This window comes from Pelobates fuscus, chromosome 1 (genome assembly GCF_036172605.1).
Source record: "Pelobates fuscus isolate aPelFus1 chromosome 1, aPelFus1.pri, whole genome shotgun sequence".
NCBI lineage: Eukaryota > Metazoa > Chordata > Amphibia > Anura > Pelobatidae > Pelobates > Pelobates fuscus.
The window spans coordinates 384,351,308-384,365,747 of NC_086317.1; the positions used below are offsets into that span (position 1 = coordinate 384,351,308).

At 41.6% G+C, this 14,440-nt stretch overlaps 1 protein-coding gene across 1 annotated transcript in view; it reads right to left on the reverse strand.

Annotated features, from left to right (window-relative positions):
* Nucleotides 1-14,440, reverse strand: part of KMT2D (lysine methyltransferase 2D) — a 109,118-nt gene that overhangs the window by 11,349 nt on the left and 83,329 nt on the right. Inside the window, exons 39-50 of the mRNA XM_063426065.1 lie at nucleotides 11,681-14,365; nucleotides 11,231-11,644; nucleotides 8,714-11,125; nucleotides 8,390-8,527; nucleotides 8,001-8,168; nucleotides 7,563-7,719; nucleotides 6,082-6,148; nucleotides 4,841-5,016; nucleotides 4,564-4,715; nucleotides 4,341-4,476; nucleotides 3,748-3,881; nucleotides 2,029-3,211 (exon numbers count right to left, since the gene is read on the reverse strand). Of these exons, the coding sequence (XP_063282135.1) occupies nucleotides 2,029-3,211; nucleotides 3,748-3,881; nucleotides 4,341-4,476; nucleotides 4,564-4,715; nucleotides 4,841-5,016; nucleotides 6,082-6,148; nucleotides 7,563-7,719; nucleotides 8,001-8,168; nucleotides 8,390-8,527; nucleotides 8,714-11,125; nucleotides 11,231-11,644; nucleotides 11,681-14,365 (7,822 nt within the window). The remainder of the gene's footprint in view (nucleotides 1-2,028; nucleotides 3,212-3,747; nucleotides 3,882-4,340; nucleotides 4,477-4,563; nucleotides 4,716-4,840; nucleotides 5,017-6,081; nucleotides 6,149-7,562; nucleotides 7,720-8,000; nucleotides 8,169-8,389; nucleotides 8,528-8,713; nucleotides 11,126-11,230; nucleotides 11,645-11,680; nucleotides 14,366-14,440) is intronic.

A 14,440-nucleotide genomic window follows, 5' to 3' on the forward strand; every position in this document is an offset into this window, starting at 1 on the left:
AGTTATTTACTTATTGGATTTCTGTATGCACACTACATCCTTATGAATTACTCTGCATCTAAATTGGGAACTTTATTTCTTGCAGAACTTCAGCTACTAAGTAGAAATCTCTCACAGAACTTTACACTACAATTGAGTGGCATCTAGTGGTGTACTGGCAACATTGCTATCCATTATTGAAAATCAGATATTTAGATAGCTTGTTTCTCTCAACTGGAGAAACCAGTTTATTTTATACTACATCCACAACTATTTGTAATATTATTAGTATTATTTTTCTATCACTTAGCATTATCATTTTCTAATCATGAATTGGAATGTTTGATCTTTTTATAAGTGAGTACTATTGTGCAATATCGTCTTAGTATTCCTATACTTGGGAACGATTTTAAAATTTTACAAAATAAATTACTTTTTAACCAGTATTTCACCACAAACTCCTCACAATTTAAAGGAAAACTGTCAGTATTTCTCGCATTTATTAAAAAGTCTAACTTTTTTCTAGCTTAGGTTACCCCCTCTTTAATATTTCCTATTGAAGTTTGTCTGAAAATATCTAACATGGATTTCCTCTTGAATCCGTTTTTCCAATAGTACGCTCTTTTGACCACTGCTACCCATTCATAAAGCAACAGCATAGGTGGCAACTGTCAAGCATGCAGTCTACAGCCAGGCCATGTTTTGCCTTCAATATTGCTCAGTGCATGTTTCTCTTGTCTGCCAAAATCGACATGGGTTTACAAGGATCATAAAGTGATCTCCCTGTCACTTATTTCTCCTGGACCACGTATTCATATTAACATAAGGTATCTTTATATGCAAATTCAAGTTTTTAGTGTGCGACTCTATAAAAATGCTTTCTTTTTGGTTTGTGAACCAAGGTAGACAGTGGTAGTGCTTGCAATCATACCAAAACTATCAGAAAATTGTAGTTCAGCTAATGGCCTTCCTAAGTAGAAGGGAGATAGCTACAAGCCATAAAAAACCCTGCTCTGTGCAGAACAGAGGATGTGCAAAAAGAACTTTGAAACCCGCTAGTCAGTTCCTCCCTTTTAAACACTGTGATGATAAATACGCAGCTTGACAGCTTTATAGGTGTGGGTTGACCCTGCTCATAAGCAGCAACTTCAAATGTGGATATTTTATTTCATATTTATTGTTTATGCAAATTTATATAATGTAAATAACAATGGAGATAAAATTCAAATTTAAAGGGATACTATAGTCACCAAAACAACTTGAGGCTTAATGAAGCCGTTTTGGTATATAGATCATGTTGCTGAAGTCCCACTGCTCAATTCTATGTCATTTACAAGTTAAATCAATTATTTCTGTTTATGCAGCCCTAGCCACACCTCCACTGTCTGTGACTGATACAGCCTGCATGAAAAAATAAATAAAAAATCATTTAGATGTTAACCTACTTCAGAGGTTATCTCCTGCTCTGTAAATTGACCTTTAATTACACACAGTAGGCTCCTGCAAGGTCTAGCAAGCTATTAACAGAGCAGTAGACACGAAATTGTAAATTAAAAAGGATTTGCAATAAAGGAAGTATAAACATTAGATCTAACTTTACAGGAAGTGTTTAGGAATTCTGTGCAAATCACAGGGAGGCGTGACTAGGGCTGTATAGACAAAGTAATTTAACTCCTAAATAGCTGAGAATTGAGCAGTGAGAGTACAGGAGCATGATCTATACACCAAAACTGCTTAATTTAGCTAAATTTGCTTTGGTGACTTTGGTGATTGTCCCTTTAAATTCTACTGAGTAGTACAGTATAATAAAAACTGTCACATTGTAGCATACTTCTGAAGAATTAGTATGTCGGTTGTCTAAATACTTCCTTTTATAATGGTTTCAAATCTTTTTACCTTATTGGTGTTCTCCCTTTTTTTCCCAGGCAGAATTCCAATAATACTTCTTTGTTTTGCTTTCTTTTAACATAAAGCAGTATTTTCAATTTATCCATGTTCTCATAAATCATTATCAACAAAAATATGAATCCCTGCATCAATAAGACATACCTTGTGGGGAGGAATCTGTCAGAATTACATCTTCATAGCCATATTCAATTACTTGAACACTGAATTCTGGCTGCCCATTGTTGTCACATACTCTGCAACGATAAGAGCACCGTCGGTGACTGTGACGCATGCTCCAGTAGATACGTGTGGCCTCAAATCCCACAGGGTAGAGAGCAGTCACACTATGGAAGTCTTGCATTTGATGGGGAAGCAGCTGGCCAATGGCATGGAAAACCAATCCCCCAACCCTGAACAAATGTATGCGTTCCCCTCGTTGTATGATACTGGCAATCTGACTAACTTCATCTCTTTCTATATACACCCTTCGGAAGACAGTAAAGCAGCTCAGTTCCTGCTCACACGGTCCCTTGAGCTTGTGCATTGGGCACAACATGGTTTTGTCTTTAAAGAACATACACTTGGCACGGATGGCACAGGCAAAGTGATAGACATTGGGACAACGCAGACGGTTGCAGCTATTTGTGGCTCCTGTTTTCTGGCATAGAGAACACTTTGTGAGCAATCCTCGATGTAATGCCACCTCCACATTGATTAGCGCACCACCTTGTGTCTCATACACCTCCGTTGACCACAAAGCACAATTAAGATGTACCCAGAGATCAAGGTCCAAGTTGAGAAGTCGAGCTGGTCCATCAGTTGCACCATCACCTTCCTCATGACAGAAGCAGCATTTACGCAAGTCTGGAGGTAATGTATCAGGCCTCAGAGTTGTCCCCAATCTCTCAATCACCTCACAAACTTCTTTCTCACAGTGACGTGATCCAATTTTTTGAAAGGTGATAAGTATATGCAGCCTCTTCCAGCGAACACCTTTCCATTTTTTTACTCGTAGCCGTGGTTCTTCCAGGTCATCTTCCAAGGGGCGGACACGCTGCTTCATTCTGGCGTTATAATCAGCTGATTCTTCTCTTTCAGGAGACTGGGGTGGTGGTGGTGGCAGTGGTGGCGGCGGGGGTGGTGGAGGTGGAGGGGATGGTGCAATAGGAGCTGCAGGTGGATCAGGTTCTGCAGCAGGAACTTCCACGGGACTAGCTGGTGAGGGGGCAAATGGAGAAGGAGGAGGAGAGCTTTCTTCAGGTAACACAGGAAGCTGGCGAACATCAAGATTGGCAACATTATTGACATACGAATGGAGCACAGCCTTCTCAACTACTTTTTCCTCCTGAAAGAAATGTAGTAAAAACAGAAAATAATTAAATAATAAATTGTGTATAAGTAACGAAACATCATACCCTCCCCTCAAAGAAACAGATTGTAGGATAGTGGAATCAGCATTGGAACATTTTACGACAGGGTTGTTAAACCTGTGCTTCCAACCTGATCATGGACTATAATTCCTGTCTTCCAGCTGAGCCACCTAAAGCTGGAAGGACAAGGCTAAACATAATTGTCCTAGAAGCATAAGTACTTTATGAAATGCTTTAACACTATACCTGCATAGCTTAATTGTGAATTTAATTCATCTTCTAAATAAAATGAACCGAGTACTAACATAATCAAGGGACACTCCAAGTACTACATGCCATAACCACTACAGTCTGCACAACGATAGCCCTGGCACCAACCTACACACTAACTATTGGAACTCCATAAAGAAAAAGCTTAACAGAGAAAAGGAGAATTGAAACAATGATTCTATTTTTCATTTTAGTTTGCAATGTGTACCCTGGCTAGGTTAATAAGGAATTGAATACATACCTGGGCAAGAAGAGTTAGAATGTCAAGTTCATTCTTTAGCGTGTATCCAGGAAGGACTGCATCAAGTTGTTTCAGCCAGTCAGTGTTATTATCCAACTTTCCAACTTGAGACCTGTCCTTCTCCCCATCGACACCTAAATTATAAACAAAATAACACACTAATTGACTGAGAGGATCAGATCTTTCCTTTTGTATCAGCCATGTTCATTATTTTTCTATTTAATGGTGCTGCACAATTATAAAATAATCATTTAAGTGCTATAATCAATCTTTTTACAATAAAACATAAATCATATGATTGTCATCGTTTCATCACTGACTGAAAATGGCACATATTTGTCAGGTCCTAAGTTACTGTACACAGTCTTTTACAGTACTACAGAAAACAATATAACGTTTATGAAGTTAAAGCTGCTTTAACTTTTTAGTCACTGAACTGAAAAAAGAAATGTAGCCTTTGTTCCAAACCCTACAAATCACTCCTTGTTTACAACAAGTAAAAATGCAACTTCTGTCTATTCAGTTTTTAATCAACATGACAAAACAACATATTTTAGATTTGTTTAAAACAGGGAAACGAATGTGCCACTTACCATCTGTGGAAGGTTCTACGGGACGTTTTATGTCGATGCTATTTTTGAGACCAGTGTCTGGGAATAAAACCTCATAAGAGTTTGGAAGCTTGATGCTAAGCAAACCTGCTACAGCAGCTACTACGCCATTCATGTTCTAAAGGTGGGTAGACAAGAGAGACATGAAAAATGAACTGTTGAAAGGGATAACAAAAAGGTTTAGCAAAGTAATAGAATTACTTACCTTGGCAGCAGCTGTGGACAATGTGAGCATGACCGAGACTTCACTGCTTTTGGATTTCTCCCAGGCCACAGTTCCTGCAGCATTCACAAGTCCTTTTTCAGCATGCTCCGACGGAACAGGCAAAATATCTACTGGCTTTGCATCTGGAAACACTTGAAAAGAATTTACATCAGCATATAAGCACTGTAAAACGATAGCACATATACGTTATATAAGAGAACAAAGACGTTAGTTATGCCTGCGTAAACAAATAACAGGAAGTACTATTGCCATTTACCTGGTATGGCACAACGAGGTATTAGTGGAATGACAGGAGACAAAGCTCGCTCCTCTTGCTCTTCCTTGACATCGCACAGAGAAGGGAAACGCTGTGTGTCCTCTCCAACAACACTTTCTGGGGAGGAGGCTGGAACAATACTGTCAGTAGAGTCACTCTCCTCATCACTCTCCATTCTGCAACAAGAATCGTTTAATTCAAGTTAAGCATAATATTCATAATAAGGTAATATTTAATTAGAAGATGGAACCTGTATCACAAAATGACTAGCATCTTTCTCTTTTTCATGGTGTAAATGGCTTCATTTATACCATGGTTTCAGGATGTTTCAAGATCCAGTTTAAAATCTAAAATAGTAGCATACTTCGACACCATAAGGACAGTATGCATTTATTTTCCAGGATAAATGGAACCTCCACACCCACCCTCACAGTCTATCAATTTTTTCTGAACATTAGAGACCCTATTCGGAGGTTCCACTTCTGCATTTGCAATAGGCAAATTGGATGTTGGGCTGCAGTTGACTTGCACCCCTGGTTTAAGTCAAACTGCAAAAACAAACAAAAAAAAAAAACTTAAAAAAAAAAGGCTTAACGTAGAAGCAGGGGATGGTGTGTGCAGTCCATTAGAACCATAAAAACAAGATTAATATGTAGTTATTCTACTTAGACGGACCCTGAAATAGTCAATAAAGTGACACTTTCGCCATCAGAACAACTACAGTTTAATGTTGATCTGGTGTCTACAGCCTGTCCATGCAGGCTTTTTAATGTAAAAACGACTATTTACATTGAGGGACTGCAACTTTAGGTGTTCCTAGGCAGCAGACGGCCGCTAGAGATGCTTCCTAGGCAAGTGCTGCACAGTGTGCAGCATTCATGTTCAACAACTTGATGCACTGCATGAATGCATGTACTACCTGAACGCTCCTATAAAGATGCATGAATCAATGCATCCCTAAGAGAACATGCTGATTTACGCAGCGTTTTGCCATGCTTGCGCAAAAGCCTTCCAATGCATACTTTTGAAAAATCATTTGATTAGCAGAGACAGTCAAATTTGATGTCAGCCAAGGAGGCGGAGCTGTTCAGAGTCCGTTATGACGAGAAGTAAATCACGTTTTAAAAGACAGGAGAGGGAGTGGACACCTAAACAGTGCTTTTAAACTAATGTCAGGAATACATATTTTTTTTTATACCATACACACTATATTGTTGCTTTAATACACAAGAGCCACTTACCGAACATCCTCGCTTTGGTTGTGTGGTGGTGTAGGTAGGGCAGCCAATAGGTCCAAACTACGTTCTACTGTAACAAAAAAACAGAATATAATCAGATGATGATTTACCATAGCTAAAGATTTACCAGTAAATGTGTCAACATTATATAAGCATAAAATCAGAGAGAATTTGATTTTGGAGAATATATGCATTTTAAGAAATGTTATGCAGTCTAACTGTATGATGTTCAGATGCTATACATTATATTTGGTCAAGAGCAGGACATCTCGCTTTGCAAGACTGGTTCAATAGATATAAATACTTATATAGGATTAGTCAATCTAAACTCCACATCCTTAATTAAACTAAATGTGTAAAATGCTGAGCTATTAAAATACTAGCAGCAACCCACAGGAGATCTGGACAGTTTTTCTTAAAGAGGAATCAGTTAACCAATGGAAGTCAGTTGCCATTTTCTATAGCCCCCGCTTTAGTTTTCAGTCAGAACTCTTTACTAGTTGATGTCAAAAAGGTGATGTCAGAGGTGACATATGTAACATGCATATGCAGAGTGTTGTTGAGCACGGAAAGTTTACAAAAGAGCACACTGTGTGTGCCAATGTGCCACCAGCAACAATAATCCTCATCCCGATCACCTCTATGTCAACAGCTATATATTAAATTATAACCTACAGAGAGCAGAAATATCCAATTCAGGAATGCAGGATAAGCTTATTTAATTGTACATCTCTAAACAAGGTTTTTCTTTAATGCTACAGTCAAAATGCATATTTAGCCAAACCAAACATTAATATGCATAAGCTAGCCAAATGGATTGTAATTTTTATTTATTTCTTTTAAATGCTTTCACTTATGAAGCTAGCATCACTCAACAGCGCAAGTCAAAGTATAAAGTTTGAGATATACAAGTACTTTTCATGTAGTACAACAATGGTCAGGGTAGAAATCAATACTTTCTGGGTTATAAAAAGGGACACGTCAGACACTATAAGCCGTTCAGCTTGCTGAAGTGCTTTATAGGTCAGGGGTGTATCCGCTTTTCTTTTTTTCAATTAATGAGTGCATACTTGTTACACCTCCCTGGCTGATAAGCACACAACAGATCCTGTTACTTCCTGATTGTTTAGGTAAGTGGAGCTAAACTCAAGAGGCAACAATTACCCAGAATACCTGTCTTGCAAAGATTTCTCATTGAGCTGCATTGGGAAGTCTAATTGGACAGCGACGGAAAGCCTGGGCTGGATTAGGAGGGGAGAACGCTACAGCTGTTTTAGACATACCCCCAACTAAAAAAAATGCATACTTAAATACATGCAAGTTTTTGTTGGTGGTATATCCACTAAACAGTTGTGTTTTTTTGTTTTTTTTTGTATTGTGAAGTGTCCCTTTAAGTCTCTCATGCAGAGGCTTGCATGCACTTTGTATCTGGGCTGGATGTGATGTTTAAGGTGCAAACAGTGTAAATAAACATTTTGGCTCACCTTTTTTAACTTCTGCATCTGAGCTGCTCTCAGCTTCTTTCTTGGAGTCATTCAGATCCTCTGCTGTGGTCACCCCATTCATCATTTTCTGCTGAACAGAGGGAGGTGGCGTAGGAGGCAGTGAGGAAGGAGGTGTAGGAGGGTTACTGAGATTGTTCTGTAAAAATTACAATAGTCATTAGATAAACTTTTACTTTAAATATACATGCTTTATGTTAAATGCACATATACCACTGAAGCAGGTGTTCTCAACCCAGTCCTCAAGGACCCCCTACCAATCCAGGATTTACGGAGTAATTGGGTGTGTCTAATGTGTTTTTTCTTTTTCTAAACACCTTAGAAACACCCAGGTAATCTCTAAATCCTGGACTGGTAGGGGGTCCTTGAGGACTGGGTTGAGAACACCTGCTCTAAAGGGTTATATAATCTGCCACCCACCTTGCTGAGAAGCTGTGTATAATAGTCAGGAATGCTCTCCAAAGCACCACTGCCAAAAGACCCTTTAAGGGGGCTTTTTCCATTAATGGGACTACCACTCCCAAATGGTGAAAACAGGCTGAAATTAGCAGTGATTGAAGGTTCAACCAACGGCAACAATGATAGTTCCTGCGGATAAGGCAATGGAAAAAGTTACACGTATGAAACCAAAAACATACATATTCACACAGATAAACATATTATACATTGAACATGCAAAACTATACCAATACTTTTTACAAACAAAATGAACCTTGCTATCATTAGATGATGTTGCAGTGCTGTCACTTTTTGCTTGGCATGTACATGCAAGACAATGACAACAGTGAAGCATTTGGCCAAAGAGTTACCTGCTTCAGCTGCTTCACAATGGCATCTGGAGATTTTAGACTGTCCTCGCGACGAATCTTTTTGCGTGAATTTTGTACTTTCTCATTTGCCTTTTGTGTCCTTTTTGGTTTTGGTAAATTTTTCTTCGATGAATTTTCCTGTAAACAGAAAATAAATTTAAAAAGGTGTATATTTTCCACCCTTTGTTTACCTAGACATTGTGTAAATATAGTGCACAAATATATATTTATTGGTGGTGTTTTAAATAAAGGGTTAAATAAATTTGCCATCAGAAAAAAAAAAATTCACAAGAGAAAATAAATAAGTGAATAAAAAAAGCCTACCTCCTTATTTCTAGGGACAGTCTGCAATTTCTGTTCAAGAACGCTCAGTTTGTTGTCAATATGGCCATTTATATCTGTGTGGAGACCATCAGAACAGCGCTGAGAAGCAAGCTGCACAGTCTTGGCACGCAGCAGTTTCTGTAGAAGAAGGTGACCAGCTTCTGCTTTAGCCCCAATAGTTGCCAGGTCGCCATTTGCCTCATTCTTGATGTCCTGAATACTGGACATTCCGTCCTCAATAAACTCTTGTTTAAGAGGCATGGACAATCCAGTCCTGTTCCCATTTTCTACATGTGCTGTTGGGGCAGATGAGGTGTCCATTTGATTTTCTTGTTCTATGTGATGGTCTGCCATTTTGCCCTCTTTGGGAGAGGATTTATCTAATCCAGAGTCTGTCTTCTCTGTAGGTTCATACTTCTTACCAATCTCACTAGCTGCTTCCTCATGTTTAGACTGCCCAGCAGAGAAAGGAGAATTCAAAGGTTCTGTTTGTTTTGCATTAAGTGTATGGGAATATTGGACACCAGAGCCAGCTGGGATTGTAGAACCAGCTATAGAGGATGACAAATCTGGGTTTTGACGGTCAGAATTTGGGGACTGGTTACTGGGACTGGCTTTGGCCACGACAAATTCAATCCTTGACTCTGATCCCTTAAGATGCTCATTTGGGGACCTGTTCTGACCTTGTTGCTGAGATGTTTCCGCAGGTCCAGAATCTATAGCAGTGGGCTCTGGTGGCTCTTTCTTTAGAGCTTGGGGGTTTTCAAAATGCATTTGTGCCTGTTGCCGAAACTGATGTAACTGCAATTGTAGTTGTTGCTGCAACTGCAACTGTTTCTCAGGTGGCTGCAACATTATCTGCTGCTTCAAATGCAGAATTTGTTGAACTTGTTGAATTTGATGGGGCTGAAGCTGCTGTATTTGCTTTTGTTGCAGCATCTGACTTTGCTTCAACTGTTGTGGTTGAACAAGATTAGATTGCTGGGCTTGCAGTTGTGATGGTTGTTGCATTTGTTGAGGACGTTGCTGCTGTGGATTTTGTGGCTTTGCTTGGTTAAGCTGCTGAAGATGTATCTGTATTTGTTGCTGATGCTTCAAATGTAATTGTTGCATCTGGATTTGTGTATTCCCCATTTGCTGCTGCAATTGTGCAGTTTGTGAGGGAACTTGTTGTGGCATCTGGTGTTGTGGTGATTGCATGGATTGCAGCTGCTGCAATTGCATCTGTGTTTTGCTTTGATGCTGCAACTGTGGAGGCTGCTGAATGTGCTGTTGTAATTGCTGTAATGTCTGTGATGGTTTAGTTTGCATTTGTTTCTGCAGTGATTGTATTTGGTACATTTGTTGAATCTGTTGTGGCTGAACAGGCTTCTGTAAGCCTTGCTGCACAGACTGAGCCTGTGAACCTTGCTGCAAAAGGGAGGACTGCTGAGTTTGCTGTGAATGCATTTGTTGCAAATGTTGTTGAGATTTCATCTGCGCAATTTGATGTACTTGCAATGACTGTTGCTGCACCTGATGCATCTGAGAAGGTTGTGTTTGCTGCTCTGGATTTTGAATTTGCTCCATGTTCAATATTTGCTCAGCTTGCTTCTGTTCTTGTAATTGGTTCAGGTCTTGCATTTGGTCACTTTGTAGTGTTTGACCAACTTGCTGCTGTACTGGCTCAGTTGTCTGTGGTAACTGATGAAGAGATGGTGAGCTATTCATTTCCTGCTGCTGTACATTTTCTAGCTGCTGGACCCGCATTTGCTGCAATTGCATCTGCTGCTGTACCTGTGTTTGTTGAAGGATCTGCTGTTGCATTTGTTGTGTTTGTTGTAGCTGCTGTTGGGTCTGATGCAACTGCTGCTGTTTTTGTTGTAACTGATGATGATGTACTTGTTGCTGCAGTATATGCTGCTGTTGCACTTGCTGCAGTATCTTTTGCTGCTGCGATTGCTGAAGTAACTGCTGGGCTTGCTGCTGTGTTTGTTGCGGCATCTGTTGAACCTGCTGCTGTTGCACTTGTTGAGACTGTTGTTGTTGCACTTGCTGCTGTAGTTGCTGCTGTGACATCTGTTGCTTTTGCTGTTGTGACTGTAGCGATATCTGTTGCGCTTGCTGCTGTGTCTGTTGTGGTGATTCTAGTGATATTTGTTGACCTTGCTGCTGTGGCTGTAGTGAAATTTGTTGTCCCTGCTGCTGTGACTGTTGCGACATCAGCTGCTGTTGGACTTGCGACTGTGACTGTAGTGATATCGGTTTGCCTTGCTGCGACTGTAGAGAAATCTGTTGCCCCATCTGTTGAGACTGCTGTGACTGAAGCAGTACATGCTGATGTAATATTTGCTGCTGTTGCAGGATATGTTGCTGCTGTTGAACTTGCTGCTGTGGTTGTTGAAGGACATGCTGCTGAGCTTGCTGCAGGATCTGCTGCTGAGCTTGTTGCAGAACCTGCTGCTGCTGCTGGACCTGTTGCTGAGCTTGCTGCAGGACCTGCTGCTGCTGGACCTGCTGCTGAGATTGCTGCAGGACCTGCTGCTGCTGCACCTGCTGCTGAGCTTGCTGCAGGACCTGCTGCTGCTGCACCTGCTGCTGAGCTTGCTGCAGGACCTGCTGCTGCTGGACCTGCTGCTGAGCTTGCTGCTGGACCTGTTGCTGAGCTTGCTGCAGGACCTGCTGCTGCTGGACCTGTTGCTGAGCTTGCTGCAGGACCTGCTGCTGCTGGACCTGTTGCTGAGCTTGCTGCAGGACCTGCTGCTGCTGGACCTGTTGCTGAGCTTGCTGCAAGATCTGCTGCTGCTGAACCTGTTGCTGGGCTTGCTGCAAGATCTGCTGCTGCTGAACCTGTTGCTGGGCTTGCTGCAGGACCTGCTGCTGCTGAACCTGTTGCTGAGCTTGCTGCAGGACCTGCTGCTGCTGAACCTGTTGCTGAGCTTGCTGCAGGACCTGCTGAGCTTGCTGCTGCTGAACTTGCTGCAGGACCTGCTGCTGCTGAACCTGTTGCTGAGCTTGCTGCAGGACCTGCTGCTGCTGAACCTGTTGCTGAGTTTGCTGCAAGATCTGCTGCTGCTGAACCTGTTGCTGAGCTTGCTGTAGTATTTGCTGCTGTTGCAAAGCTTGCTGTATTAATTGCTGTTGCTGTTGTGCTTGCTGTAGTATCTGCTGTGTTTGCTGCGGAGGTTGAATTTGCTGCTGAGTTTGGGGTAACTGTTGCTGCAATTGATGCTGCTGAGTTTGTGGCATGTGTTGCTGTGCTAGCTGTAGTTGTTGCATTTGGGTTTGCTGCAGTATTTGATGTTGTTGTGTTTGCTGCAGCATCTGAAGTTGTTGAACTTGCTGCGGTGTTTGCTGTAACTGTTGCATCTGATGTTGTTGAACTTGCTGCGGTGTTTGTTGCAACTGCTGCATCTGATGTGTTTGTTGAGACTGCTGAAGTTGAAGCTGTGGTGGCTGTTGAGGTTGTGTTTGCTGTTGCATTTGCTGTACCTGCTGAATTTGATGCGGCTGTAATGGTTGTGTTTGTTGTTGCTGCGGTTGTACGGACTGCATCTGTGTTTGCTGAACTTGCTGCATTTGAAGTGGTTGTACATGCTGGGTTTGCTGTAACTGCTGCAATTGTTGTGAATGTGGTTGCACTTGTTGTCCCTGCTGTTGTATTTGATACTGTTGGGATGGTTGATGACCTGAAACTACTTGCTGTGACTGAGCCTGTGGCATTCTGTACTGTGGGGGAGGTTGTTGTGGGACCTGTCTTAAATTTGCAGTGCTTTGAGGATGTTGACCAGGTACACTTTCCTGAGATAGAGTGGGACAATATCTTGTCATTCCTGGAGATTTCAGCATTGAATTTTGACCAGGATCTGGTGCTTGTGGTGTTCCTATATTTTCTTGTACTTTCTGTACATTAATTTGAGAGGTTTCTTCAGAATAACTTGACTGAGACGGATCTGTAGCAACTGACCCAGTTTGCTGAACTTGGAAAACCCCTCTGGTGGATGTTTGACTTCCAGATGTCCCATTTGTCACAGAGGCATTTGAAGTAGCAGACTGTATAGTTGACTCTTGATAAGAAGCTTGTCTCAAAGCTTGGTTCTGAGCTTGCTGGTGCCTCTGAATGAGAATAGTCTGTAATTGCTGTTGCTGTTGTGGGGTCAAATGTCGCAAGTGTGGATTCTTTGCAATGATTCCCTGCAGCTGAGCTCTAATTTGAGCCATGAGTGGAGTGTTTTGTCCCATGAAATTAACAATATTTTGTGATTGTTGAACATTCAAAACTGGTCTCTGTTGCCCCACTGGATGTGGCAGTTGGCCAACAACATTTTTGTCTTGTTCATTTCCTTGTATAGACACTTGACCATGACTCCCAATCTGCTGCGTTTGCACTATGCTTGTTTGCTGATCTCCAGTCATACTTTGAGACACAGCGAGAGGATGATGTAAGGTCTCCTGAGTAAGATGATGCTGAGGAGTGTTTGAGACAGACTCTGGCCTCACTGGTGTGCCAAGCATTTGCACACTTTGCTGTTGGGTTGAAAGAACATTATGTTGCTGCCTTACTGATTGCATTGGACTAGATAAGCCAAACTGAGTTTGTGGTTGATCCGGAGGTTGGTTTTGTTGCAAAGTATCATCCACAGATCCTGCAGGTTGCGGATCTGGCTCTAGGGTGAGTGAGGCAGCAGAAATGTGATTAACTTGCTCTTGAGATGACTGATCTGAAGACTCTTGACTACCTGGACTGCAAGTTGTTTGTTGCAGAACATTTTGTTGCACTTGACTTTCTGCACCATCTTGAAGCAGTGAACGTTCCGTCATATTTGAATCACTCAAGATTGGACCTTGCTGAGTATGAATGTTTGGTTGGGGAGCAGACACACCTTGGGTCATTTGCCCAACAAGGGATTGCTGAGGCAAAGCTGTTGCTGACTGACCTAACCCAGCTTGCTGCTGCATGTGAGAAAGACCGATAACATTTTGCTGCGTCTGTGATAAAAGTAACCTTTGTCCCATGATATTTTGAGTTTGAGCCACTGGTGATGATCCAAGCACCCTCTGTTGTTGAGAAATTAAAAGTTGTCTTTGCTGATTAGAATGATGCTGTAATACAGCTCCTGATGGATGACCAGCAATTTGTTGTGGTTGAGGTGAGCCCTGCTGTACAACCAAGCCTTGTGAGTTTGCAATGAGCCCATGCTGCTTGGCCAACATCGTTTGAGGAATATTGCTTTGAAATCCCTGCTGTTGAAGCTTTTGAGCTAGCTGCAACCGTTGTTGTTGGAGCTGTCTTTCTTGAATCATCCTTTGATCTGGTGTGAGACCATGGAGAGCAGCTGCAGTTGGATAAAAGCCACTCGAGGTCCCAGGAATTGCAGGGTTGCTCACTTGAGTTTGCTGTTGAATTGACTTGGTGTATGATACACCTTGTTGTGTTTGCATGGGTGCCCCTGGCTGAAGACCTCTTATGTTACCTGGCTGGGCAATTAATTGGTTGTGCTGTATGGGTCCAGTTTGCTGCATACTGTGCCCAGCAAGGATCTGGCCAGGAGCTTTAGTGAGAACACGTGAGTTCTGGTTTGGACTGACAGGTAAAACTCCACAAGTTTGCTGCTGCTGTTTATTACGGTACTCCGTCATAAGGTTTGTATGTTCCTTTTGCTGCTTACGGACCTGGGGAAAAAAATCAAATAAATACAGTTTATAATACCTGGCATACAAAACCAAATAAGGAATTACAGCATAAAA